Raw genomic sequence first — 25,746 nt, 5'->3', positions numbered from 1 at the left:
TACTGAGTCTGTGTCTTTGAAAGAAGATGATGACTATTACTGTGGCAGCGTTCTGTGTCAGTATTATTAACAGAGTAGTACTGAATAAAGTGAAAATACAGAATCAGGGAGAGCAGTTCTGTAAACAACTTGCATGCTATGCATTCCTTTCTAAATGCATTTTGTTACTGGAGTTAGATAAATTAGGCTATACATCTTGAATTGGACTGTGACAATGGTGATAAGGCTTGTTGGATCTGGACTAAGACAGCTATGCCAAAGTAAATTGTGGGGTACAATAAAGGTTTCAGGGCAAGGCACAGTACAAAAGTATGAGAATCCTGTGATTGCATGTTTGAAACAGGGATTGGATGAAATTCAGAGCATCCGTAGGGTTGAGAAAATAGGAGGCACCAGAGACTTGAAATAACTGTGATGTTCCTGAAGCAAAGGTTGAAGTAAGTTAAATCTCTTTATATTGCAATTGGTGTAGAAAACACCAATACAGCACAGGACTTTAGAAGAACCTTGATGTAAACTCTATGCTCTGAAAGATTCGTAGCAGTCTACTGCTCAAAGTACCTTTCACAGAGTATTTTATTTCTTTAGAGTATCGGTACTTTTTGTGTATGAAGTCAAGTGTTGCTTCAATGTGAAGAAATGAACTAGAAGGCCTGGCAGCAACTTTGTAGGGCCTGGTTTATTGTCCTTGGGAGTTTAATCTTCAGAAGTCTTCTGAAGACTTTTGTCTTCAGTGTTGTAAAAGCTTTGTTGTAGAGTTGTCTAGCCTCTAGATATGGAACAGCCTGTTAATCATGTTGAAAACATTGAGGGCTATTCCACCAAGTTGTAACAAGGTACAAAATTCATTAAGCTTCAGTGCTAGTGTCTTCAAAAATGTGTACCACTGAGGTTTTATAAGGTTTCCTTACATTGTTCTTTAAATCAGCATTGTTAGGGCACTTGTCCAGACCTGTTTTGCTCTTTTGACTATATAAAAGCGCATACTGTGTCAGTATGGAAGCTTCAAAACCCTATCATGATGCTTCATTTTCCAGATTGTAGCATATTATATTTTCTAAAGGGAGAGCTGTCGAGAGCATGGAGCAAGATTGAAGATTAGAAGATTAAAGAGGAAATAGGACATCCTCAGTAGCTGCCAAATCTTTGAAAGGCATGAAATGTGTCTTTACAGATTTGTTGACAGAAAGATATAGAGCCTATTCTTCAATTTGAGAACAGTGGAGTTGCTCCTAGAATGTAATGAAAACAGAAGTTCTTGCAGTTGGAGGGGGCTAACTTAACTGTATTTTACCGTGGCAAATACTACTGAGTTAGTATTTGATGTTAAACACATCTGTTGCCCCATCTGGGGTAATAAGACTTGGCTGCATATGCAGTAAAAATTTCATCTTTATAAAAATATATTATTCAAGTAAGTTTTTGTTTAAAATTGCTCTCTGTTGTCACTTTATAATTTGTAGCATGGATTAACATTACTTTTCTTCCTCAAGAAACCACAAGGACTCAAATATCAGAGTTTATAACAAAAAGTTTTACTAAGTCTGTAAAAATGTTCCTGTTTTCAAGTCAAAAGGATTCCAATGTAGAAAACTAAAAAATGGTTCTTGCTGAAGTAATTTACAAGTGTCAACAACATTCTTGTGGCTTAGTGTTTTATCTGTCTCATTTTTGTGCTTCTAAAGTAGTAGTAGAAGAGATCTGAATTATTTATTTTTTTGTTTCCCCTCCTTCACCCTCAAGTGGCAAGACTAACTTGAGAAGGCTTATGTTTTAGTTGTATCTAATCTCCCTAGTGTGTTTTTTGGATGCTTGTAACTAGTGTTACAAGTGTAACTAGTGTAACAACTAGGTCCAAGTTGTTATGTTACCTTGTGAATTGCTTACACATCTGTTCAGTAATAACATCTGTGGAATTTGTTTTGGCTTGTAAGGAAAACCTGTGGCAGCCAGATATCTCCTGAACCTACTGAACTTAAATTTAATATGTAAGAATTTTCACAGAGCTAAAGGGCTCTTGGTTAATAAAATGTTGATTTCCTGTGAAACTTAAAACAGAAGTGTTCCAGCACTAGTGTTATTTAAAAGAAATAAATGTGAAAGATCTATAGATCTAGATTTGTTTTTCAGCAATGAGTTTGTTTAAAAAGTTGCTTGATGACAATTATAAACATGTAGAAGGAAAATCAATAAAACCCACCTCTTAACTGTCAGTCATAAGTATAAAATAATCCAGTCTCTTGGGATTTGTAGTTGAGATTAAAACAGAGGTTAACTAAAAACAGTATTGATTCAGGGAAGTGATATTTCTTCTGCCTTACCTATTGTGGTCACCATTAATTCAGCATTAATTAGCTTCTTAAGAAGCAGTGATGTAAGAAATTATGTTACACATTTATTTTGGTTTAGGTTTACTTTGTTATATAAAGCGCTGTCTTTACTTTGAGACTGAATCATACATGAAACCTGGAATACAGTGTTTTGAACACTAAAAATATTTCAGTGCTTTCTAATGTGATGTTCACTTGCTTTGAAATTAGAAAAGCAAGCATGAAGAATAGCATGGTTTTTGTTCACTTCGATGCTTTCACTAACCTCAAATATTGGTTTATACTAATACTTACTATATAGGTTTCTGCCCTCGTTGTCCTTCAGGCACCTAACACTAGGTGGACAAGGCAGTATCCAAGTGAATGCTGCTTGTGTCTGCTGAACAGAGTTTTCAGCTTTTTTGGCAGATGAGTACAGGGTGGCTTAAAAATAAGTTTACTGTGGAAAACCTGTGTTTTGCTGCATTTCTGCTGCAAGAGAGGTTTGTTTTCATTCAGACAAAACAATGTTACACAACTGCACTGTTCTTTACTGCAGAGTGTATGCATTTTGACAGTGCTTGTGTTTCAATTTAATATGCAAGTAGTTTGTTTCAGCAGGTAAAGTCAGTAAATGTGCAAATTGAGTTTTTGGGCTGTGATGCTGCCAACTGTAGGCATAGGTTGGTCACTGTTATTGGAGAGAAATTTTACTTCAATAAATAACTTTGGTTTATATCCACAGGTAATTGAATTATAGTTTAAATTAAGATAAGCTTTGGTGTAGTTTGCTTGAAGAATAAAGTGATTGTTTATTTTCTCTTTATTCTCTGGTAGAGAAAGAAAAGTACTCTGTATCTGTTATACAGTCCTGATTCATTTATTGAACATGAAAAGAATCTGAGCTGGGATGTCTGTAGTTGTCCACTCTCTAGCATCAGAAGTGGCTTAGCTGTGAGTATTGGAGGTGGTATAAAACCAGCACATCCTCTCCTGCAGTGTGGGAGGGGACAAAGGATGCTAGTTACAACTTCCATTTGAGGTATGGTGTCTCAATCTCTTCTCCTCTGAGCTGAAACCAAACTGAGATGTGGAGCCTGTTGGAAAAGGCAGTGTGGAGACATAATTAGTAATTGTGGCACAGTAAATTATTTGTGAGTGAATGTAAAGTTACACAGCAGTAGTATAGGCTGACAGTTCCTAGCTTTAGAAAAGTGCCATTTGCAGCAAAGTATATTTTTCAATATAGTTTTGTTGTGTATGTTTGAATACAAACCAGTTGATTTTTTTTTTAATCTAGTAGTATTATTTTATAATCCTGGCAATAAATAAAGCACTTTTTTTTCCTGAAATGTTAACTATATTTGAAATTGAACTTTGTATCAAAAAGAAATAAAACTTTAATCTTTATCACAAGTATTACTCAATAGTGGAAAAAGAATAAGAATAAATCAGTATTTATTTATCAGTATTTATAAAATATTTATCAAACACTTGTCTGAGTAAACATAATTTAGTGTTATAGCTATTGCTGGATGGGGAGACCACTGTTAGTGCCTCAAGATGGTAGGGCTTTCATGTACTTCAGCTGTTGAAGGAGAATGCCTCTTCAGCTGTTTCAGGATCATGATTTTCTTTGGACTTCTTGGTTTAGTTTGAGAAACTCTTTATTTGTTTTGATGGAGAGTGTTTTTCTCATCTCAGTCTTACCTGATTATGGAGAAGTGTAACAAAATTGATTGGACAAAAGCATTGTCTGGTTTGTCTTCCTTCTGAGCAGTGCAGTCCTGAGTTAGTGATTCCTATGTATTTGTTACTAATATATGTATACTGTGCAAGGCAGTCTTTTTTAAAAAGTCACAAACTGTAGAAATGCTGATTGGAGGAAACATCTGGAGATCATCTGCTCTGATTCCTTGTTTGGAGCAGAACTGAGACAAATACCAGAGCAGGTCAGATGTAACTTGAAGATCTCTAAAGATGGAAATCTGTTTATTGAACCACTGTGGAACCCTTCCCTCTCTAAAAATTTTTGTACTGAAATTGCTGTATTATTTTGTCCATGTGTAGAACTCTTGCTACAGGCTTTATAAAATATGACTAGTAAAAGGTAGAATCTGGAGGCATGGGAAGGAAGCAGGCTGTGTTGAATTGAATAGGTGAGCTAAAGAGATTCCTTATTAGAAATATTTATTTTCATTATCTTAGGTTTTTATGAGTTTTTCTAACTGGTTGCTATTAGTCAGCAATTAAATATATTTGTACATTGAGTATGCTCTGAAATGTACAGTGCACTGAGATCTGGCTGCTGTCAAAAACATTATCTGCTAAGGAATTATTATAAGCCATTTGAAATAGTTACTTTACCTGTGATTCTGGGCAAAATATCCCTAGCAGACCTCAGTGGAGTGATTTGAGAAGTTACCTCTCCCAGCTGATACTGGTTCAACTCCTTGGGGATTTTGTTATCCCCAGACAGGGTTAGTAGCCAGATGTGGTAGAGCCAATCACACATAAAGACAAGGTAGTGTGTTACAAAGTTCCAAGTCTGGGTGCTGGATGGTAATCCACAAAACCAGCACATCTCTGGGTTGCAAAGCTCTGTTCTTAAACACTGTTTTGTAATATATTCCACCTATGTAATACATATGGATTATTAGCTAACTGCTGATTGTGAAAGAATAGTTTCCTGTTACCATTGTTTGTAGATATTTGAAGTTGAGAAATACTATTTTGGGAAAAACAGGTACAAGGTTTTTTAAAAGGAAAAGATTATCAGTGCTACTGGTACAACTTCTTTTTAACATCAATTTTGTATTTTATGAGGAAGTTACTAGGGTAGAAGATGAATTTGCGATGAGTAGTTTGCTGTATGTATTAATTCTCTCCCACTGTGCAAATATCTGTAGTGTTTTCTTAATTTTTTATATGTGATAGCCAATAGGATATCTGGTGTCAAAAAATGTGAAAAAGACTGTAGTGCTTCTCTGTACAGATATATGCTTAGCTCAGGGCACATGCCAGCCTGGGAATTGTGTAGGTCTTTTGGTGCATGTATTCCAACAGGCATGCTTTGTGATAACCCACATGTCATACTCTATTTTTAACTTTTTTTTTCCTTGATCCACTTTACACAGGAGGTAAGGCTCATTTTCCTTGTGCTTCTAGACAGTTTCTGTTAATTCTTGGTCTGTCTGTTACCCCATATCTTTCCTACTTCGTACTTTTTATTTTATTTGGTTTTTTAATTGTTTATAATTTTTTCTAACAGTTTTCTATCTCTTTGTCATGAGGATATGTTGGGGAAAAGAGAGAGAGTATTTCTGTTAACTGTTATTTTTTGAAGTACACTGCATCATAAATCGTACTGCACCACATGCTGAAAATTTTCAAGTAAACATTTGTTGAAAAGTATGTTACAATATTCAAGTAAAGTGAAAATTTCGTTTTAAACATAATCAAATATTCCTTTTTGTAAGGAAGCAAGGCTTCCCTTTTTAAAAATCTTTTCATATTCTTTCCAAATAACATTTTTTTACAGGGCTATTACAAGGAACCACTATGCAACCAGACTTCTTTTTGAGTCAGTTTGTCAAGAAAGGTTATAAGTGTCTACTTTAGTTCAGTAAATGGACAGCAATGTTCTCAGTAATAGCAATTATGTTTTCAATGCAACTGTATCCATAAACTGCATAATAAAAATGGTGACTTATTTGCCCCTTGTCAGGACGTTTGGGTTGTTGTTCTAATAAACATGCCTCTCTGTTTTATCACTTGTTCTCTAGTGTGAAATCTGTAAGTGTTTATTTTTGGTAATTGAGGGCTCTTTAAATTTTTTAATGTGTTCAGTATGGGGAGTTTCAAATCTAGGCTGATTTAGTAATTTTTATATAGTTCGATTTTATGTGGAGTTTCAGATCTAGATTCTTCAAGCCCTGTGCCTTGTCCCTTAAATGTGTTTATTTCAGAGTCAGGTAAGATGTTCAGGAAACTCACAGTATAATAAACTGAAAATATAGATGCCCAGGCACCTATAGAATAGATGCCTAGAAGTAGATGTATGTGTATGTACATATGCATTTGCCCACACAAGAAAACGTGTTAAGAAGAATTTAAATGCAATATTTGCCAATATTTCATTAATATAAATATTGAATGTGCCTGTGCTTGCATTATTATGAAGTGCCTGTAATTATGTTAGTTGACAAAAAATTATGATTATTTTTTTCAAGTTCTTTTTTTGTTTAAGGGTTTTAATTCTTTTTTAAGACTCCCACATGTGAACACAGTAATAATGTTAGAGTGATGGTCTGGCCTGAGTGAACAAGTTAAAAGTGGTCTTATTTCAATTTACCATATGAATGTAGAAATAACCATATAAGAAACTCTCCTGTCTTGCATATATTGTTTAGTGACATAACTACTTGATTTGAGAAATGTATGTCAGAGCTCTGACATTCTAGGCAGTAAAGCACCTACCTTACCTTCAAAGGGATGTTTTGATACATCCGTGTTCTTGTATAGCATAGGTGAGTGTAAACTGCATTATAGGAAGGCATTTGCTTTCTTCTAAAACTGTTAAGTTCTGCTGTTGCTGGAAAAAACAAATCAATAATCTGATTTCATTGGCAACTTCAGTATGTTCAGTCAGGCATTACTAGATATTGCTTGTGCTTTGAGGGTATCTTTTTACTGTATGGTACAGAGATCCCAGATCCTAATGTGTGATTCGCTTTACAGTGTCAGAGAACAAATCTTACAGGTAAGATGCTATATTTCTTAAGTTTGTGCCATAAGTTCTGGATTTCACTCCTTTCAGAAGAGTGGTGTGAATGTTTCCTTTATGACTGAAATTTTTAGATGCCATGTTATTAGAATTGTAATGGGTTTATTCCTTTTCTTCTTGTTTATTCTTTTTTTTTTTTCCTTCCTCCAACCCCAAAAGACTGCACTACACAGATATGTGTTTAATGTTTGCTTTTACTGAGCCTAGTTCTAATTCATCATGTTTACATGACTTACTGTAAGCCGTCAGTTACAGTTTAACTTTCAAGTCTGTATATAGCTTGGTTTTATTAATTAAGTACAACAAGCAGCATTATGAAGCTTTTCTCTTTTAATCTTACAAGGAAAAAAATCACTATCTAAAAAAGCAATCACAAAGAAGAGGAAGGGTGTCAGAAAGTCTACCATACCAGAATTTCAGGTAATTATTTTAATTTTTGTTTTAAGCACTTGAAATCTGACTGTCTGTGAAGTAAGTCCTTTAGTTTCTGATAGAGATGTTGGAATTCCTTCTTCTAGTTTGAGAGGTTTAACCTGATAGTATTTGTAAAAGTGCATTTCACCTTTTCTTGGTAAAGAATGTTTTAGCATTTTTATTATGTGCAGCTTGCATACTGTTCCACACTGTTGTTTAGGATCCTAGATATATCTGTTACTGTATAAAACCTATAAAAGCTAGGAGTTTTTAATGAAATTTTTAGGGTAGATAAAATTTTCTGGGATAAAATTACTTGTTTTGTGTGAGGTATGACAATGTGGTTCTTTAACTGAAATCCATCTTGGTTTACTGAAGGACTCGCAAAAAATTTATAGGCAGCTATGCTCACCTTACTTGTCTGTATGTGACTTTAGGGCCAGAGAGCACCAAGAGTATTAATTATGATAATGTGGTTTTATGGTGCTGTAGTAGAAGTGTTACAGTGCTTCAGTTCTAAGTTGCTATTTATGTATGCATGCCTGCTTTGCATTGAAGTTCTCCTTTGGCTATCTTTTTTTTTCTTCAGAAAGCAATCTGTGCTATTTTGACGAGTAGACCCACATTAAATCATGACTGTTTTCTAAAACCCTCACACCAAATCAGTTTATTCCACCATGATGATGATGATGGAGCTAGTAGATGGAGCTAGTAGAATTTCTGGTGATAAAATTGGTTAGTAACGCTCAATATTGAGAAACGACTGACATTTGAGTATAATCTGTCTTTTATCTATATTGTAATGGTAGTGACTGAAACGTTTCCAAAAAATAGGTACAGTGTCTAAAAATTTTATTTTTCCAAGCACATTACCTGCATGCCATGGATATATACAGTTAGGTTAGAAATCCTTTTTTTACAATATTAAACTACTGCATTTAAGTAGTCTGTCTAAAACTTAACCCAATCTTTTAGCTAATCAAGGTAAAATGTACGTACATTTACATATCTATCTAAGTGTATATTTATTTGTGTAAAAACTTAAAATATAACATAATACTTCTGGCTCTTTTGATCAAAGCTGGGAGTTCTATCTGGTTTAGGTGAGGCTCAGATTGATTAGTATTGAGCAGTTTAATCTTATGAGGGAACTCTAACAACTTAACCTGCCTTTTTCAAGAGGACAGACAGGATTGGTGTGACTGTTAGAAGTATTTGCAAATACTAAAATGTTTATATTTGGAATAATATTAAGACTTTTGGAATCTAGTAATGTATGCTTCAGTGTACTTTTCCCACATACACAGATAGCCAGACTTTATGAAATTATGCAACTGTTTGAAGGTACAAGTATATTTTTTTAATATTTAATAGAACACCTTTAGTATACAGGCGCTGTGAGATATGCAGGAAGGGTATAACCACAAGTATATTGCTATTCTTGTCTAAACATCAGTTCTTTTGGAATGAATATTAATAAATAAAAATTTATAATATTTTTCATGTTCCTGCAGCCTACAAATGTAGAAAAAAACCACCAAACCAACCATAAGACATTTTATTTTATAAGATTAGGTTCTGTAATTAACTATAGATCCCATACCTGAAAATCATAACTTGTCACTAAAACTGAGTAAATTAGTGTTAGTAAGTCTTTTAATATGTGCAATGACAAAAATTATACATTAAAATCCATTATTAACAGAAACATTCAGGAGTTAATTGTACTACTTAATTTTAACATTTATAATGCCTAACATTTTATAAAGGAAACATTTTTTCTCCTCAGATTATTTTTCTCATGATAGGTCATTAGAAGGCATGTTCTTCAAGAACCGTATATGAAACTACCAGTAAACTATCAGAATCTAATCTAATCTAATCTAATCTAAAATGATTAGGTTGTAACATCAATACCTCTCCTTTTACCTTCATGTTAGCTTAACCATTAAAACATAGAACAATTTAGAAAGGCAGTGTTGTTCACAGGAAATTGTTTAGTTCCACCAAGTCCTTTTTTAAGTCCTTTTAAAATGCTTAGTCTAAAATACATAAATTCTGTGCCTAACACTTTCTAATAATATACTTAATTTTCTGGCTACAACAACAAGGAGCAAAGAACACAGGAACATAAATAAAAATCTCATTAGGAGAAATATGATCTAGATTCCATAACAAAATGATCATACAAAATACACTACACTTTGTTATTACTATCTTTTTCATCTTTCCTTCAAAACGCTGGCTTCGTTCTGTAAGGTGGGAAATGTTAGCCGTGTGAGAGAAGTTTTGTAAATACTTTCTTCCCGATCAGTGTGCTTCTTTATTTCCCCACCTGAAATCACACTGTGAATGACAAAATATAAATTTTTTCTTGAACCTTTTTTTATAGTGATTTTCAGTACGGTACTGAACTATTTCAAATACTGAACTAATTTTGACCATAAATCCTCCAAGGTCAGCTGCTGTTACCTTCTTTGTTTTACCAGAGTGTAACTAACACACAAATATGAACCTCACATGTACATCTCCTCTGATGGAAGTTGGGACTTAGAGATTTGATTATTCTTGCCTGTCTTTCCCAGCCCCAAGACAACTCATCTTAGTATACTGGCATTGTTTTTCCCATTGATGTAGTTTGGATTGGTCTCATAGAAGAAAATAAAAAGCAGTGATAATACTTAGTAACTGAACTTTCAGATATCTAGTCAAAAGAGTGTAGGGGTTATAATTGTGTAGGGAAAATCTTTATCCATGCCTTTATTGACTTTTTTCAAGGACTTTATGTGACATACTTGCACTTTTTTGCATAATAATACAGTATCATAGATTTCTTCACAGGCCAGACAGGCAAAGAAAAGCCAGTATTTGGCTTCGGTTTACATCTTCTGTATTTAACACTTCTTTAAGTGCAGGACGGACATGCATGTTGAACCTGGTAAAGTTACACATAGTAATTCTGTTTCCTGGCTTAAGAGAGATACCTTTTGCAAGTTAATTTTGCATACGTTGCGTGTGGCAAGACAGTGCCAGTTTCCTTATTAATTTGCTATTCTAAACTTGATAAATGTGAAAACTGTAAACTTTAGTTTGAGTCACTTCAGTTCCTCAATGCTTCAAATGTGCACAAGTGCTATGAAAACGATGGTGTGTATGCATTAGAGGTTTCTGAAATTTATGTATTTTGCAAAAAGTGTCAGTTCTGTGTTTTAATAGTGAAACAAAGGCGCTTTTTAATGTCTTTGCTACAAATCTAAAATTGCACATGAATTTGATGTAAAACTATATTGTTATGAATTACTGATTTGGGAAAAATAATTAACACTTGTATGATAAAAACAGGTTTTCTCGGGTGGGTTTTGCATGGTTTCTTTTATTATAATTTTTTTTTTATTTTCTTAAATTATTTTAACATGTTTTCACTAATAATGAAAAGATTTTCACCTAAGGGTGTTCAGAAAAAGCAAGTTTTAACCTGAAAGAACCTAACAGCTTAATAATTTCCAGTTTGTTAAGTCTTAAACTACCCTAAATTATGGTAAGACAAAATATACAGATTACTTTTGCTTGATGGTTTTTTCAAGAAGATAGCATCCATTTTCTGAAAGGAGAAATGTAAAAAAGCTGATTTCTAAAGACAGGAATAAAAAAAATATAATCCTTTCTCAAAACATACACAAATAGGTAGATCTGATAGACAACTAGGTTGCCTTAGAATCATAGAATTAGCAAGGTTGTAAGAGTCCTTCAAAATCATCCAGTCCAACCAACACCCAGCACTACAACTGTAACCACTAAACTGTATCACCAGATGCGTCTTGAACACGTCCAGGAACAGACGACTTAGAGTGATGTCCAGGAAAAAGTTATAACAAGCGTGAAATGTTACAAGCACAGCATACTCCAAAGCTAGTATACTTTAATTCACCAGGGAGTTGTTTGGAACTCAAAGATGTTCCAACTCATTACTGCACTTGAGATAAATTTGGTAGTTGTCATTCACAGAAGTTTTAAGAAAATACCTACATTTTGAAGTGGAAACTTACAGGCAGAGATATGATTTATGTCTGAAGAATAGATTATTTTCTTATTAGCTTTTCTTTCTTTCAACAAGTCCTGCTTTTTTTTTTTTTTACTTTTAAAAATGCTGTAAGAAAATAAAAAACAAATGGTAGCGTTAAGTAATACCGTGCTTTTGCATTTTATTTAACTTCATTGTACATTTTCCAAGTCCCACATCACCAAGTGTTTGTGTTCATTTGTTTTTTAGCTTATTTGCACTAATCTTGATGAACTCAGGGAATTAATCACAAAGATTGAGAATGAACTCAAAGATCTGGAGGACATTAAAAAGAAATCGGTATGTGACATTAACAGCTTTCTCTTGTATGGATATAAACCAGTGCCAGTTATTTACTGAGGCCTCTCAACTGAAGATTTTTATGCTGTTCAATAACTGCATAAAACCTCATATGGTTGATACCTAGAGACTGTAATTTTAATCTTTCCTGTATGTAGTGCTCTGTTCTCAATGTTTTTAGAAGTGAATTCAGTAACCGTGTTGACACTTTTCACTGCCAAAATAAATTTGGATAGTGGCAATGCCTTAAAAGGAGTAGTTCATTTCTATTAAACATGTTAACATTCTGCCCTGAGGACAATTCTTACTAACAAGCAATTACAGGATAGAATTCTTACATCTGCCTATGCAGTGCTGATTAAAACTTCCAGTGAGCTGACTCTTACATTGTTATTGGGATTCCTAACTCCTTTTGTTTGCAAGTAAGTTATTAAAATTGGCTTTGTTTAATTTTTATTAAAGTATGTTGTACCAGAAAGCATGCTATCTGGCTTTTGATGTCAGACTGAGATACAAATTTTACCAATGTACGCTGGATCACTCAGTCTATGCAGCTGAAAACCTTGAATGAGTAACGGTTAGACAAGAGAATCGAATATGTTTTGGCTTTTGTAGGAGACAGTGATTTTAATTAAGATGGTAGATAAGTTTAAATACATGAATAGTACTCCTATGAATGTCCCTTTTTAGTGAATTATTTTTCTTGCTTTTTTGTATTGTAGTTCTGTTTATTGAACTAGGCATTTCCGTGGCATTTCTATAAAAGGTGATAGATAAAACTGTTGCTTTTTCTAAACCTTAGAAACTAGATTGCTTTTAATTCAAGCGAATGTCTGTGGTCTCATGCAGAAACAATTTATTCCTAAATTTTTTAAAAAGAGGAGACAGATGTAGGAGAGAGGCAATATAAACTAGGGCTCTGAAAGACAAATTTCTCTGCAGGCACTTAGCATAATAATTGTTAAAATATGCAAGCGAATAAAAACAGCCTTATCTTGAAATTATTTTGCAGTTGCTAAATTGCAAATTGGTTTTTATGATAAGAATGTCAAGAGGTTATCAGAAAGGTTATGGCAACCATTGAAGATAAAGCCAAAAAATGAGAGTATACTACAGCATATCAATAATCTTAGTGTAGGTGAGACTTTTAGTCTGCTAGTAAAACTGTATGAACAAGACTTCTTCAAGGGTAGACAAATGCTAAATATGTCATAATTGCTCTTTGAACTGAAATCTGATAATGTCATTATGTAAGTAAGTTGCATGACTTCAGCAGGAATACTATGTTTAGTTCTAATTGCACCGTCTTAAAAAAACCAAACACTGAAGTATAGGGGAGTTAAGATTCAGCATTCGGAAGTTGTGAGGTAAGGACAATCTTTCCTGTGCTTGTATAGACCTATCAGATTGTGATTCTGGGTCTCTAAACACTTGTGTTGTTAGAAATTTTACATAAAGGAAAAGGGTTAGGATTAATTGCTGGAGAAGTGGTTATGAGGAAACAGTAAAGTGAAATACTGATTTTTAAAAACATATTTATTAGGGAAGTTTCATGTTTTCCTTTCAAGCATACAAATAGAAAGATGTTAAATTAGATGAATAATCATAAATTTGACATGTTAAAATTAGGTTTCAGTTTGTAAGGAAAGTCATTAGGATGTCACTTCTGATGTCTAACACCATGTGTAATTTTGTTAGATATGTGAAAAATTGGAGAAAAACCAGATTTTTATTCTTCAACTCTGACCAAATGACAGTGGCAGTTACAGAAGCCTCTAGAATCAAATTTGTTCGGTTTTTCTGACTGTTAAGTAAGACATTGTTTTAATTTGCTAATGGAAGTAGGATCTAATGTGAAAGCTTATTTTAATATGATGGTATTTATATATGCTGTTCATGGACTTTTTTCTTGTTTTGACCCAAAATGGTGATGTTCTTACTACTTCATGGTAACTTTATTGATTTTTGTTTGCAACAGTGACCTGAGTAAAGCCATAGGAATCTTCTTCACGGCTAACCTCCTTGGTAATTCCAGTTTTAGTAGTTGCTAGCACATGCTACTGAGAAAAATCCTCAAGGCAAGCTTTAATGTTATGTTAATTACTAAAGCAAATTAGAAATACAGCTTGTCTAACTGATAGTAACACTTTTAAATATAACCTTTTCTTAGTCCTAACCTCGCTTTTGTTTCCTAGAAGACCATTCTAGAGTACATAAAAGGAATTCCTTCTCCAGAACTTGGAATTAGTGGAGACTATACTGAGAGCACTGAGCTGTAACACTTTTTTAACATGAATAAACTTACTATTTTCCCTCATTTTTTATAGGTAGTTGGACTGGTTGTATCTGACACATTTCAGAACATCAGCTTGAGACAACGAATGACATGACAGATTTTTGTTTGGCAAGTTAAAATCAAATTAGAGCAGGGTTATGTAATGGAAAGCCATGGGTAATTTTAAGTGTGGGCATTTCAAAAAGCTTCTTCCACAACAATGAAGTAATAAGTCTGCTTGGTTGATTAAAACAGTTAGTTTCTGTACTCTTGTACACTGTATTGTCTTTTGAATTAGTTATGAGTATTATTTTTCCTTTTAAAAAGTCTTGCGCTTTTGATTGATTACTGGTGAGTTTGTTGTACCAATTTGCTTTGTGCTAGTTCACTGTAACTGTTTAGAGAGGAGAATAAAATTTGACCTCAGTTCTTTAATTTTGAACAGAATTCAACTCTGCTCTTGAACTCCAGCCACAGTTCTGAAGTGACACTGCAGTTTCACATATGCTTTCAACTGACATAAGCCAAAACTGCTGCCAAATAAGTAGTTCCTACTCTCTGTGTCTCTGGAAGCTTCTCTTTTCTGTACCACCCCATGAGAGAAGCTAGCAAAATTCTATGTTCAACTGCGTGGTGAGAGAGTCAGTCTCTGATAAACCTAACTACCCTTTTTCTGCTCCTGAGTTTTTTTAAGCCAGATCAGTTTTCTAGTGCGATTTATCATGCAGTTGCACAAATACCTGTGCTTGTATTCTGTCAGAGTCTGAGGAGTCATTGTAAGAACAGGATTGCGCATCTGTGGGGAAAAGAAAGTGGGACTGATTTGGACAGGAAAAGTGCCTTTTTGTGACAAGTGAAGTTGTGTGTGATATTACTATCAGAAGTGCTCTAAAAAGTCTATACCTTCAGCTGCTAAACAGTTCTATGTATTATATGTAATGTATCTACTATATATTACATATCCAGAGGGAGATGAGAAGTCAAATTAGTGAGATTTACTGTTTGTTTGAGTGCCTGGCAGGAAATCAGAAAGGGGGACTTAAAGGACTTGTGTTTAATGTTCTGTGCACTGTCTAGTGACAGGATAGAGAATGGTTCCCTAAGGAATGTCTAAGCTAGAATCCTTTAATTTTAAAATAGTATGACTAAAAATGGCAGTAAAAATTGAATTAATAGAAAAAAAATGTGTTATATTACGTGGGTTAAATTACAAGCAGTGAGTAGACAATTATAAACCTGAAGTAGAACATACTGGCTAAAAATTCTTTTGAGATTTCATTGCATTTTTACCTCTTATTTGCTGAAAATTTAGACTGTATATATAATATGCATGGCTGTTCAGTTGAATGTGAGGTCTTAGAAATTTGCTATAACTATCAAATCGATTAAGACATGCAAAGTAGCCTAATTCCACACTAGGAGTGGTATTGCTGAAAAAGGAGTGGTATTGCTGAAAAAATAATTTTGTCAAACGTGATAGTGAAGCATTTTGCCAGTATATTAAGGATAACATAGAGACTGCTATCTAATATATGAAATTTCTTTTATGAGAAGAGATGGTAAAGTAGCACCTTCTGTCCTATCAGTATGCAAGATAACAAGTATGAGGTTCTGACATTTTGGATCCCATTTTTCCATAGGTCTTCTGTGTCTGGTCAAATCAGTGGGAGTTGCAGCATGAGTAAAAATCTTCTTACTGCCTTGCAGATCAGCTTCTCTTGCGATCTGAAATCATTTTGCTTTGTGTTGTGAAACTGTTAATTAAGCTATTTTGTAGATCATTTGTATATACTTTACTATTGCATATCATAGCAAAAATTTTTTTTTTTTTTTCAAACCCTTCTTGACATTGTGTAGTATGAAAGTGTCAGGACTGCAGATACTTGTATAAAATAGTGAACCTCGGGCTTTTTTTGGAGATGCCATTTTGCAAGCTGACTTTGTAGTAAGTGTGTTTTTATGTAAAATCTGAACATGAACATTGAAAGATTTCTTATTTACTGTAATGCAAGACTTTATTTTGGTAGGACCATTGGATTGGAATCATTCCCTACAAGTATGACCAGTAAATGAATTGCTGTCCAGGGAGTTAGAAGGGAGGCTGGAGCCCAGGATTCCCATAGCTAAGTTGAGAAGGTAAAATGGATAAAGGGCATTACTTTCCTGAGAAGGAGACCACTCTCTCCCTATAGAGAGAAAAAAGTCAGACAAAGGTTAAGGAAAGGAGAATTACTTAGTCAAAGGACACCAGCCACGTTAACAACTAAATAGGGTTTTGGAAAAAATGCATTGAAGATTTTATTGTTTATGGAGGTCTGTGACACCTTGATGTCCTTGACTTTGTAACAAAAAAAGTAAAAACCTCTCTTATGAAGGTTTTCAGTTCTGCTATTTTTCCTGGAGGTTAGACAGTTGATTTAGACAGTCCCAGGACAGGTCTTTTGTCTATCTTTGGGAGTGGTTGTATGTTTTAGGCAGGTGAGTCAGAAGGGCTGAAAGCAAACTGAGGTTTTCTGCAGCTTCAAGTCCATATCTACTGCAAAAATACATATTTCAGAGGACATCTGAAAATTCAGAGAGAAAAACCCACTGGTTCAGGTCAGAAATATTTAGAACCTCGGACATAAATTAGTTTATGAGGATAGTCAAAGGAATACATTGATCTAGGATGGAACATAATATTTTCCATATCTGTTTTTTTTGACGCTCTAAACAAGCTGCTGTTAAATTTGTTTGTACAAGGTGTAAGTATCTAAACTAAGAGACTGTTTTCTGGATTTTTTTAATTGATTTGCTACATTTTATTTTAAAATATATTAATATATGACAAAAATAATGCAAAATGGTTCATTTATTTAAAGAAGTTTATAAAATACTCCTCTCTGTTCAGTGAAAAAATGGGAAATACTGTTGTATGGTTGAAAATATTTACCAGGAAGACTGTTTAGACAAGACTCTACAGGGACTTTCAAGAAGAACTTTCCTTCAGTAGAAATTCATGTAACCATCAGAAATAGGTTAGGGCTCTTACTGATTTTTTAGTGAATCAGACCTTAACTTTACAAACAATAAAGTGGAAAAAGTTACTGTGTCTGCTCATTTGGGCCCCAAATGAAACGTTTGTATTATTGGATTAAATCTTCTTCCATTTTTATGAGGAGGTTGACTTCCTTCTCCTGATTCCTCCCTCCTCTTCTCCTGACCTCTTCCTCCCTCCCCAGTAAAATATGTACCATGCTTGAGGCTTTTGCATGTAAAGAGGTTTCAGTTATACTTGTTTTCTTCAGCATTACGATGTTTACATAAACATACACACAAACAAAAAATACTATAGACTGAGAAATCTATGTATGCACAGATGCTAGGAGGTTTAAACTGCAGGTTTGCACTTTAAAGAGATTTCTATAAATACTTAGAATAACAGGATTTTAATAGACTTACTTCAAGTCTTGCAACTGAAATATTTTCTTTTTATTTAAGCCTAGGTTCTATGTTACTATGCATCTTCATCTGTAGTGTATGTAATATATTCTCTTTTTCCATTCTTTATCCCAAAAATTTGTTTGGTACTTTAGTCATTTCTAAATAGTTGGTTAGTGCTTCTCTGTGGCTTCCCTGCATCTCTTGAAAACACTAATATGAACCCAAAATGTTGAATTTTGAGACTGAAATTTACATGTTTACATCCATGCAGCTTCCTGTACATTGAAGATGTGGAGCTTCTGTAATATTTTGTTGTATAATATGAATGAATAACGCCAGTTTTAGGCTTCAGTTTTTTAAATCTTCTCCAAAATATTTAATTTGTCTTCTCTCATATTTCTGACTTTGGCTTATCTCAAAAGCTTTCAATATTTTTGTCCCAGTCTTTGGTTTATCTTAGCTCTTCCAGTTTTCTCTCTTTATTGGCTACTTTTTTCACAGATTTTTTCTCTTGATCTTTCATGCCTTTCTTTGTGTGGCTGACTAAACATCCAATAAATGTATACTAACAAGCTTTTTTTAAGCCACTTTCATCATATATGTTTCTACAGTTCCAAAAGTGAAAGTGTGGGTTCTGCATCAGAGATGAATGTCTACTCATGCATTTAATCTGGAACATTTTTGTTATAGAGATACTACTGTATATTCAGAACATTCCACAGTGCTCTGGATTTTGGTCAGTTGTTGCTTTGAAGAAATAGTTTAAGGCATTCCTCTTAGCACACAGTTCTAACAAAACAGCTGATTTTAAGATGCTCAGCTGAAGAATAGAGAAGTACTTGTGTATCCAGAATTAAGAAGATAAAATATTCAGCTATGTGAGAGGGAGTTAAGTAAGATCATAACAACCTAAAAGACATAGCTTTTTTTGTAAATAGTTTCAGATACTATGTCCATCCAGTTTCTTCGTCAGTTACAGAAGTGTAAGTTAGTTAATAATTAGAAGTTCTTCCAATGAGGAGTAAAATGTGACAATTCAGTGCTGGATAATTTCACTGTTCTGAATCAGGTTCAAAGCAATAGTAAGATCATGCTGATAATAAACTTTCTCCTGTGTTTTTGTAGTTTATATATTTAAAAAAAACATGGTGGATGGACCAACACAATGATGATTTTGTAGTAGTAAAATTTTGCCTAAGTAAAATTAGAACATGTGTCTAAACATCTGAATAAAAAGCCATTTCATAGCAGTGAACTAAATCAGGAGACAAAGACAGTCTTGGTAGCAAGAAGTTTGTTGTGGTTTTGTTGTTGGTTGTTTGTTTTACTTTATTTATTTGCAGTGTATAAGAAGAGAGTATGAAATACTATTTTAGGATATAGTTTGATGTGATCAGATATCTAGGTCATGAGTGTGCAAACTGAAGTCTGACGACTTTTCATTAGTTGCTGGTAAATGCTCAAAAATAAAATTAAGAGATGTCATGAGTGTATTTGTTTTATAATTTACTACAAGTCATTCTTCTTGACTATGTTTAGTCCCAGTCTTCAAATAACATCAGAGGTTAGCTGCTGATATATATTTATAATATTCAGAATGATGTTACTGAAGGTAAAATACAAGGTACTGATTTTCAGGAACTTTTACTGTAGAATATAACAAAACATTTTCAAAATTAAAACACTTCCAATAATAGATGAATTTGCATAGTATGAATACAGACTCTCATCATGCATTCTTATTCAGTTAAAATTGGAAGTGTCTGAAATCCTAGTATTTGGCCCACAAATTCGATATTAAGAACATTCAGTGTTAGTCCATATCTGAATTGAAGAAGTTATTGATCTCTGTTCTTCAGGTATCTGATGTCCAAAGCAGCTGGAGATCACCAACTCCCTCTCTGTGTGACATCACTAGAAAACGCTAGACTGGTGATGTCACACATACCACAGAACCCCGCTGCAGAATGGAGCAGGCCTATTAAGGGTAAGTTTTTTCCCTCCACCACCACCCCTTTTCAACAATATTGCGTGGTTTTATAAGGTTACTAATTTTCTTTACTTTATGTCCCTGGAATATAAAGTAAAGATGACAGAAAATCTTATAAAACTGCAAAATATTGTGGTGTTGTGTGTGTGTGTTTATTTAAAAACAAAACAAAAACTCCCATATAAAGTTCAGTCCTTATACCATAAATCAATATCCTGGCTCCAGTCTGCTTTGGGATTCAATGATGAGTATGCCAGCATAGTGTATGTTGGGGCATCAATCACAGAGAGTGGAGTCAGCATTTCCTGGCTGCTCTGGATGTCAGAAACCTTGTTTTAAAAGGTAAGTTTTCAGTTGAGAATGTGTTGAATATCTCTTTGTGTTTATATGGAAACATTCAGCATATTTCTAAAAAGTATTTTTATTATGTTTGCATTTTTAAAATTTACTTGTAACTTGACACAGCTCAAAATCACATTTTATACTTGTCCTCTATCTAGGCCTTCTTTTCTCTTGTTTTCCTGTTGTTAATACTCTATATTGTGTTTCCAAAAAAAAAGTAATGTTTTGGTTGTCTACTACCTGGAACAACACGGTAACTAAATTCTGTTTAATATCATTCTGAATTATCTGGGCAAGGGCACCCTCAGCCATTTCAGAGACAACACCAAGCTAGCAGGAGTGTTGATCTGCTGGAGAGTAGGAAGGCTCTCTGGAAGGATCTGGACAGACTGGATCAATGGGCCAAGGCCAATGCTGTGAGGTTCAACAAGGCCAAGTGCCCTGTCCTGCACCTGAGTCACAGAAACCCCAGACAGCACTACAAGCTGAGGGAGGAGTAGCTGAAAGTGTCCCAGTAAAAAAGGGACCTGGAGGTGCTGGTCAACCATGGCTGAACATGAGCCAGTGGTGTGTCCAGGTGGCTGAGGCGGCCGATGGCATCCAGGCCCGCATCAGAAATAGTGTCTCCAGCAGGACCAGGGAAGTGATTGTCCCCCTGTACTTGGCACTGGTAGAAATCAAAGCACCTGAAATCCTGTGTTCAGTTCTGGGCTCCTCAGTACAGGAAAGACATTGAGGTGCTCAAGCATGTCCAGAGGAGGGCAACGAAGCTGGTGAAGGGTCTGGAACATGAGACCTGTGAAGGGCAGCTAAGGGAGCTGGGGCTGTTTAGCCTGAAGAAGAGGAGACTCATGGGAGACCTTACTGCTCTCTACAACTACATGAGAGGAGGTTGTCGCCAGGTGGTGGTCAGCCTCTTCTCCCAGGTAACAAGTGCTGTATGTTTCTGATGAAAATATACCATCAAAGGTCCAGCCTGAACCTCCTAGGCTTCAGTTTATAACTAATCTCCTACATTTTATCATTTGGTATTTCTGAGAATTTGCAACACAAACATTTGTAAAAGCAAGTCTATTATCTATAGAAATTAGTAGGCAGCTATGTAAGTAGGGAGTTAAGTCATAGTTTTATCAATTCTTGATTTGCCTTTTTTTTTCTTTTCCTCCTGGAAAAAACCACAAGACTGTGTTAGAGAATGAAATTGCATAGGAAAATAAATGCTAAGTTTTGTAGTGATGTGTCTTAATGTTATAGGTATATTTTTCATATCTCTTTTTACTATTTAATATTTAAGGAATTATAGCGTCTGGCCTGGCCTTTGCAGAGATCTTACATATTTGCATGGAAAATCAACTGAACCACAATTTAGAAGAATGTCATTTGACCTATATTCTGTCCTTACTATTTCTGAGGAGAGAAGGTTCTTCTCATGGCTTAAATTTGTCTGTGTTTCCATTAACAGGTTTATTGTCAACTCCAAAACCAAGTAAGAAAGATGAATAATTGGGATAAAGGGAAATAATTTACATTTTTAAAAATTGTGTTGCTATAAAATTTATATCAAAACGTAGAGTTTTCCAGAAACTATATCCAGTGGATACTATTTTTCACAGATTCACAGAATGGGTCAGGTTGGAAGGGACCACAGTGGGTCATCTGGTCCAACCTCTCTGCTCAAGCAGAGTCATCCCAGAGCACATGGCACATGATTGTGTGCAGACCATTCTTGAATATCTCCAGTGACGGAGACTCCACTTTTCTGGGCAATCTGTTCCAGTACTCAGTCACCCACAGAGTAAAGAAATCTTTCCTCATGTTCAGGCAGAACTTCCTGTGCATCGTTTTCTGCCCATTGCCTGTTGTCCTGTTGCTTGGCACCACCAAGAAGGGCCTGGCTTCATCCTCTTTGCACCCTCCATTATAAGCCTTGGACATCCCCTCTCAGGCATCTCTTCTCAAGGCTGAACAGGCCCATCTCCCTCAGCTTTCCTCGTAAGAGATGCTCCAGTCCCCTCATCTTTGTCACCCTCCACTGGACTTGCTACAGGAGCTCCATGTCTCTGTTGTACTGAGGATCCCAGAGCTGGACACAGCACTTCAGATGTGGCCTCCCTAGAGCTGAGTGGAAGGACAGGATCACCTCTCTCAACCTGCTGTCAGTGCTCTTCCTAATGCACTCCAGGACACCATTGGCCTTCCAGGCCACAAGGACACAGTGCTGGCTCGTGGACAGCTTGTTCACCAGGACCCCAGGTCCTTCTCTGCAGAGCTGCTCTCCAGCAGGTCAGCCCCCAGCCTGTACTGATGCCTGAGATTATTCCTCCCCAGGTGCAGGACCCTGCATTTGCTTTTGTTGAATTTCGGACAGTTCTTCTCTGCCCATCTTTCCAACCTGTCAAGATCTTTCTGAAGGTCTGCACAGCCCCCTGGTGTATTGGTCACTCCTCCCAACTTTGTGTCCTCAGCAAATTGGCTGAGGAGGCCTCTGTCCTGTCATCCAAGTCATTGATGATTAACTTAATGCTGGACTAGTGTTGAACCATGGAGGACACTTACTAGGAACAGGCCTCCAACTGGAGCTAGCTCTAGAATTCAGGGTGCAGGGATTGGTTAGGTTTTTTGTTCATTTTTGTAATCAAGGAGAAAAGTGACTTACATTTGTTCATACTTGTTCTTCTGTGAAGTGTTAATGAAGCTAATAAAGCCTTGAAGTCTGTCCTTGACTAAATGTTCTACTTGTATCTGGCTGCCTGATACATTTACCACTTCATTTACTCAGTCTGCTGATATTTATGTCTCATAAATACTCTTTTTTTTCTATGTAAGCCACAATCTTGGCTTAATTAAAGACCAGTTAGTCTTAGAAATTAATAATTTCACGTTTTACTTTGTAGTGATTTTTCATATCTTTTTAATACTACATTTTCGCACATCCCCTTCTTTGCTATATCAACTGCATGTACAGAATTTCTATATCACAATAGTAGTGGTATTGTTTATTTTTGCTATTTGATTTTTGTTTTGTGACAATCCACTAGTACTCTGTAGTATATAAATTCATCCTTTTAAAACTGTCTATGAAATGTTTTGTATCTCTTACAAGAAAAATCTGTGCACATAATATTCGTATGTTAACAATTAATTCTGTTGATTACTTACATTAGGAGATGATATCAGATGCCCCAGTAGGCTACAGTGAGCACAGGGCTGTTTTCTGTTGCCGTGGCTAGTGACAGGTTTTATGCTGCAGTGCGTTACATGTGCAAATGTGACTGGCCATAAGTGAAGGAAATAAAAATACGGTTTGCTGGCTTCTCTGTGTGTTCAACAGTGATCATTATGTGGTAATGTAATATAATATCCTACTTAAAATCTTTGCTTTTATAATTTTAATTTAAGAATGAGGGAGTAACTATTTGTTTTGTTATGTAACGTGTAAATGATTGTTCATAAAAAATAGATATCTGGTCTTCAAACAAGCTGATCTTGCTGTACATTGGAGGGATCTGCTGAAATGTGTAAAAAGTCCTTAGGAAGATCATTCTTGTAGACTACTGAAAGGCAGCTATGTCTAGCTTTATCCAGGTTTTCCTGCCTTACATTTCTTTGTGTGCTAGACCACAGGAAGCTGTAAAGGATATAAGAGCTATCAAAAGCTAAATATGTATATGAAATAAGTTCCCAAGTCTTGCTTCTTTTGCTTGCAGAACCATGGTCTCTTTATTGTCTTACATCCTCTCTGTCAAGTCAAGAGCTAAAATCCTCATTTACATAAAACACACAGAGTTAGCGGAGTGGGAGAAGTACTAGAGTACAGCACTTGTCTTCTATAACAGTTACATATATATGCACTGTTGAGTCTTTTAGCTAATGAACTACAGATTAAAGTTTTGGGAAGAAATATTTACTTAGGGATATCTATGAGTGTTAAGGAGTGAGTTCTGCAGCACCATGGCTGCCATGGTTGCCATTTCCCAGTGTCTTTAATCCTCATTCAGACTTTCCTGATTTAAGAAAACATTGATTTTTCGTGAAAGATTATAAGATTACATATATAGATTTTGAAAATAACACCATTTTTAATTATACATTTAAATTAAAAGCTTAAAGATTTTACATAGGAAAACTGGTCTTTGCTACATAGTCTGTTGCTTCATAAAAAATCAATTTGCAAAACTTTTCTTTTAAAAAAACCCTTTATCTAGAACTTTAAATAAAATGTAATGCAAAAACTGTGGAGGTTTTATCCCTAAAAATTGCAGTAAATTTTTTTTTTTTTGCAAATAAAATGATAGAATTTAGACCACTTCTCTTAAATGAGATTATGGTAAGATTTTCTGTAGAGATTTTATCTCTGATTGTGAAAAGTTAAAATGTGGTTGGTTTCCCTGACCTGAATGAATTACTACCTATACTAGTTACTCATTTAAGTAATTTTAAACACATAGTGTGTTTGCAGGATCTTGCTTCAGTTTTAAGTTTGAGCTATAAAAAATTAGCATACTTGCAGTATTGCTTTTTTAACTGGGACATTATATCTCTCTAGTTTAAAAAAAAAGTTAAAGTATTAATGTCTTACATAGATTAAGTGTAGACGTAACTCTGAAACTTCTTGCTATTTTCTTCCAGTTATTTTCCTCATATACTGTATTAGTGTACCAGGATTATTGTAGTACTAGTAAAATCTAACAAGATTCAAGTCTAACACAATGATAAATAAATGGAATTTATGTTTTCAGGGAAGATGGTACCACCGGAAGCAAGCAGTAAAGGAATTGCATGGTACGTTGTTACGACTGCTTAATGAACTGTTACCATGGGAACCAAAGCTAATTAAAGCATTTCAAAGAAACAGGTAATTAGCTGCTTTTTTTTTAACAGTGATGCATGAGATGAAACATGGAACAAAATTCACCTTTTAAACTAATCAGTGAATTGGCTTCTCTCAAATAAGTTAATTGAAAATACTTTGAGGAGAGGCGTGAGGCACTGGTAGTACTTTAATTGGAAGAAGTATTTTATATTCCAGACCTATCATCTTTAAATAAAGTTGAGTTTACTCTCTAATGACTTTTCATCTAAAATGTTCTAGAAACCCTAAACATGCCTGTAAATAGTCTATCACAATACAGCTAGGATTTGTACTGCTGCTTATTTTGTTAAGAGAGGCTGAAAACCTTTCTCTAGAAAACTATACTAGGGCTTCTTAGAATACTCTGAGTGCTTCCTAAACTTACCTAAATTAGCTGTTAATGAATTCTCCATAGAGCAATTCTTGAAGCATTGTTTTGAGGTCTTGGTAACCCTGTAAATTAGAAATGCATCTGGAATGAGGCATGTCAGAGTGGCAGATTTAAATCTAGTAAGGGCAAGTAGTAACAGTGAAGATGCTATCCTGATTATAAATCATGGAGAGATTAGGTATTGTCTGCAAGCTTGGTGCTGTTCTTGTTTGTCAGCCATATAGCTGTTGCTATAGTCAGACCTTATTTTTGCCACATAGACAGTTAAAAAAGCAAATAATGATTAAAAGCTTGAACTCTGTGACAAAGGATAGCAAAAGTTAGGCAGCTGCTTAAATGTTGAGTGTAAACATACAGATATGTGGTGCAAAACTAACGCTGAAAAGTGTAAAAGGTATTATACTTAAAAAACCACAATAACACTAAAGATAGTAAACAGATAGAAATACTAAGATTTTGGTTCCTTAGTAGCTCATTTAATGGATATCATGGATGAACTAAAATTCTTATTTGGAAATTTAGGATATTGTTGAGCATTTTGCTTTAAACAATTGACCCAAGTACAAGTTTTGGGTTTTTTCTATTCATTTCTATTCACATTTCT

The 25,746-nt window shown here is 34.8% G+C and overlaps 1 protein-coding gene across 5 annotated transcripts in view; it reads left to right on the top strand.

Moving 5' to 3' along the window:
- KIAA2026 (KIAA2026 ortholog) overlaps positions 1–25,746 on the top strand; it is a 56,958-nt gene that overhangs the window by 14,723 nt on the left and 16,489 nt on the right. For 3 of the 5 annotated variants that reach the window (XR_004354383.1, XM_032674828.1, XM_032674826.1), the window contains 3 exons: positions 7,439–7,515; positions 11,780–11,869; positions 24,639–24,754. Coding sequence is in view for 4 of the 5 variants with exons in the window: in XM_032674828.1 (XP_032530719.1) it covers positions 7,439–7,515; positions 11,780–11,869; positions 24,639–24,754 (283 nt within the window). In the remaining variant the exon portion in view is untranslated. The remainder of the gene's footprint in view (positions 1–7,438; positions 7,516–11,779; positions 11,870–24,638; positions 24,755–25,746) is intronic. The other 2 variants (XM_032674827.1, XM_032674829.1) reach the window with 2 other exon arrangements.

Source organism: Chiroxiphia lanceolata, chromosome Z (assembly GCF_009829145.1).
Source record: "Chiroxiphia lanceolata isolate bChiLan1 chromosome Z, bChiLan1.pri, whole genome shotgun sequence".
NCBI classification, from domain to species: Eukaryota; Metazoa; Chordata; class Aves; order Passeriformes; family Pipridae; genus Chiroxiphia; species Chiroxiphia lanceolata.
Note: the sequence above shows the minus strand (reverse complement) of the source record. Positions and strands in the feature narration are given on the sequence as shown.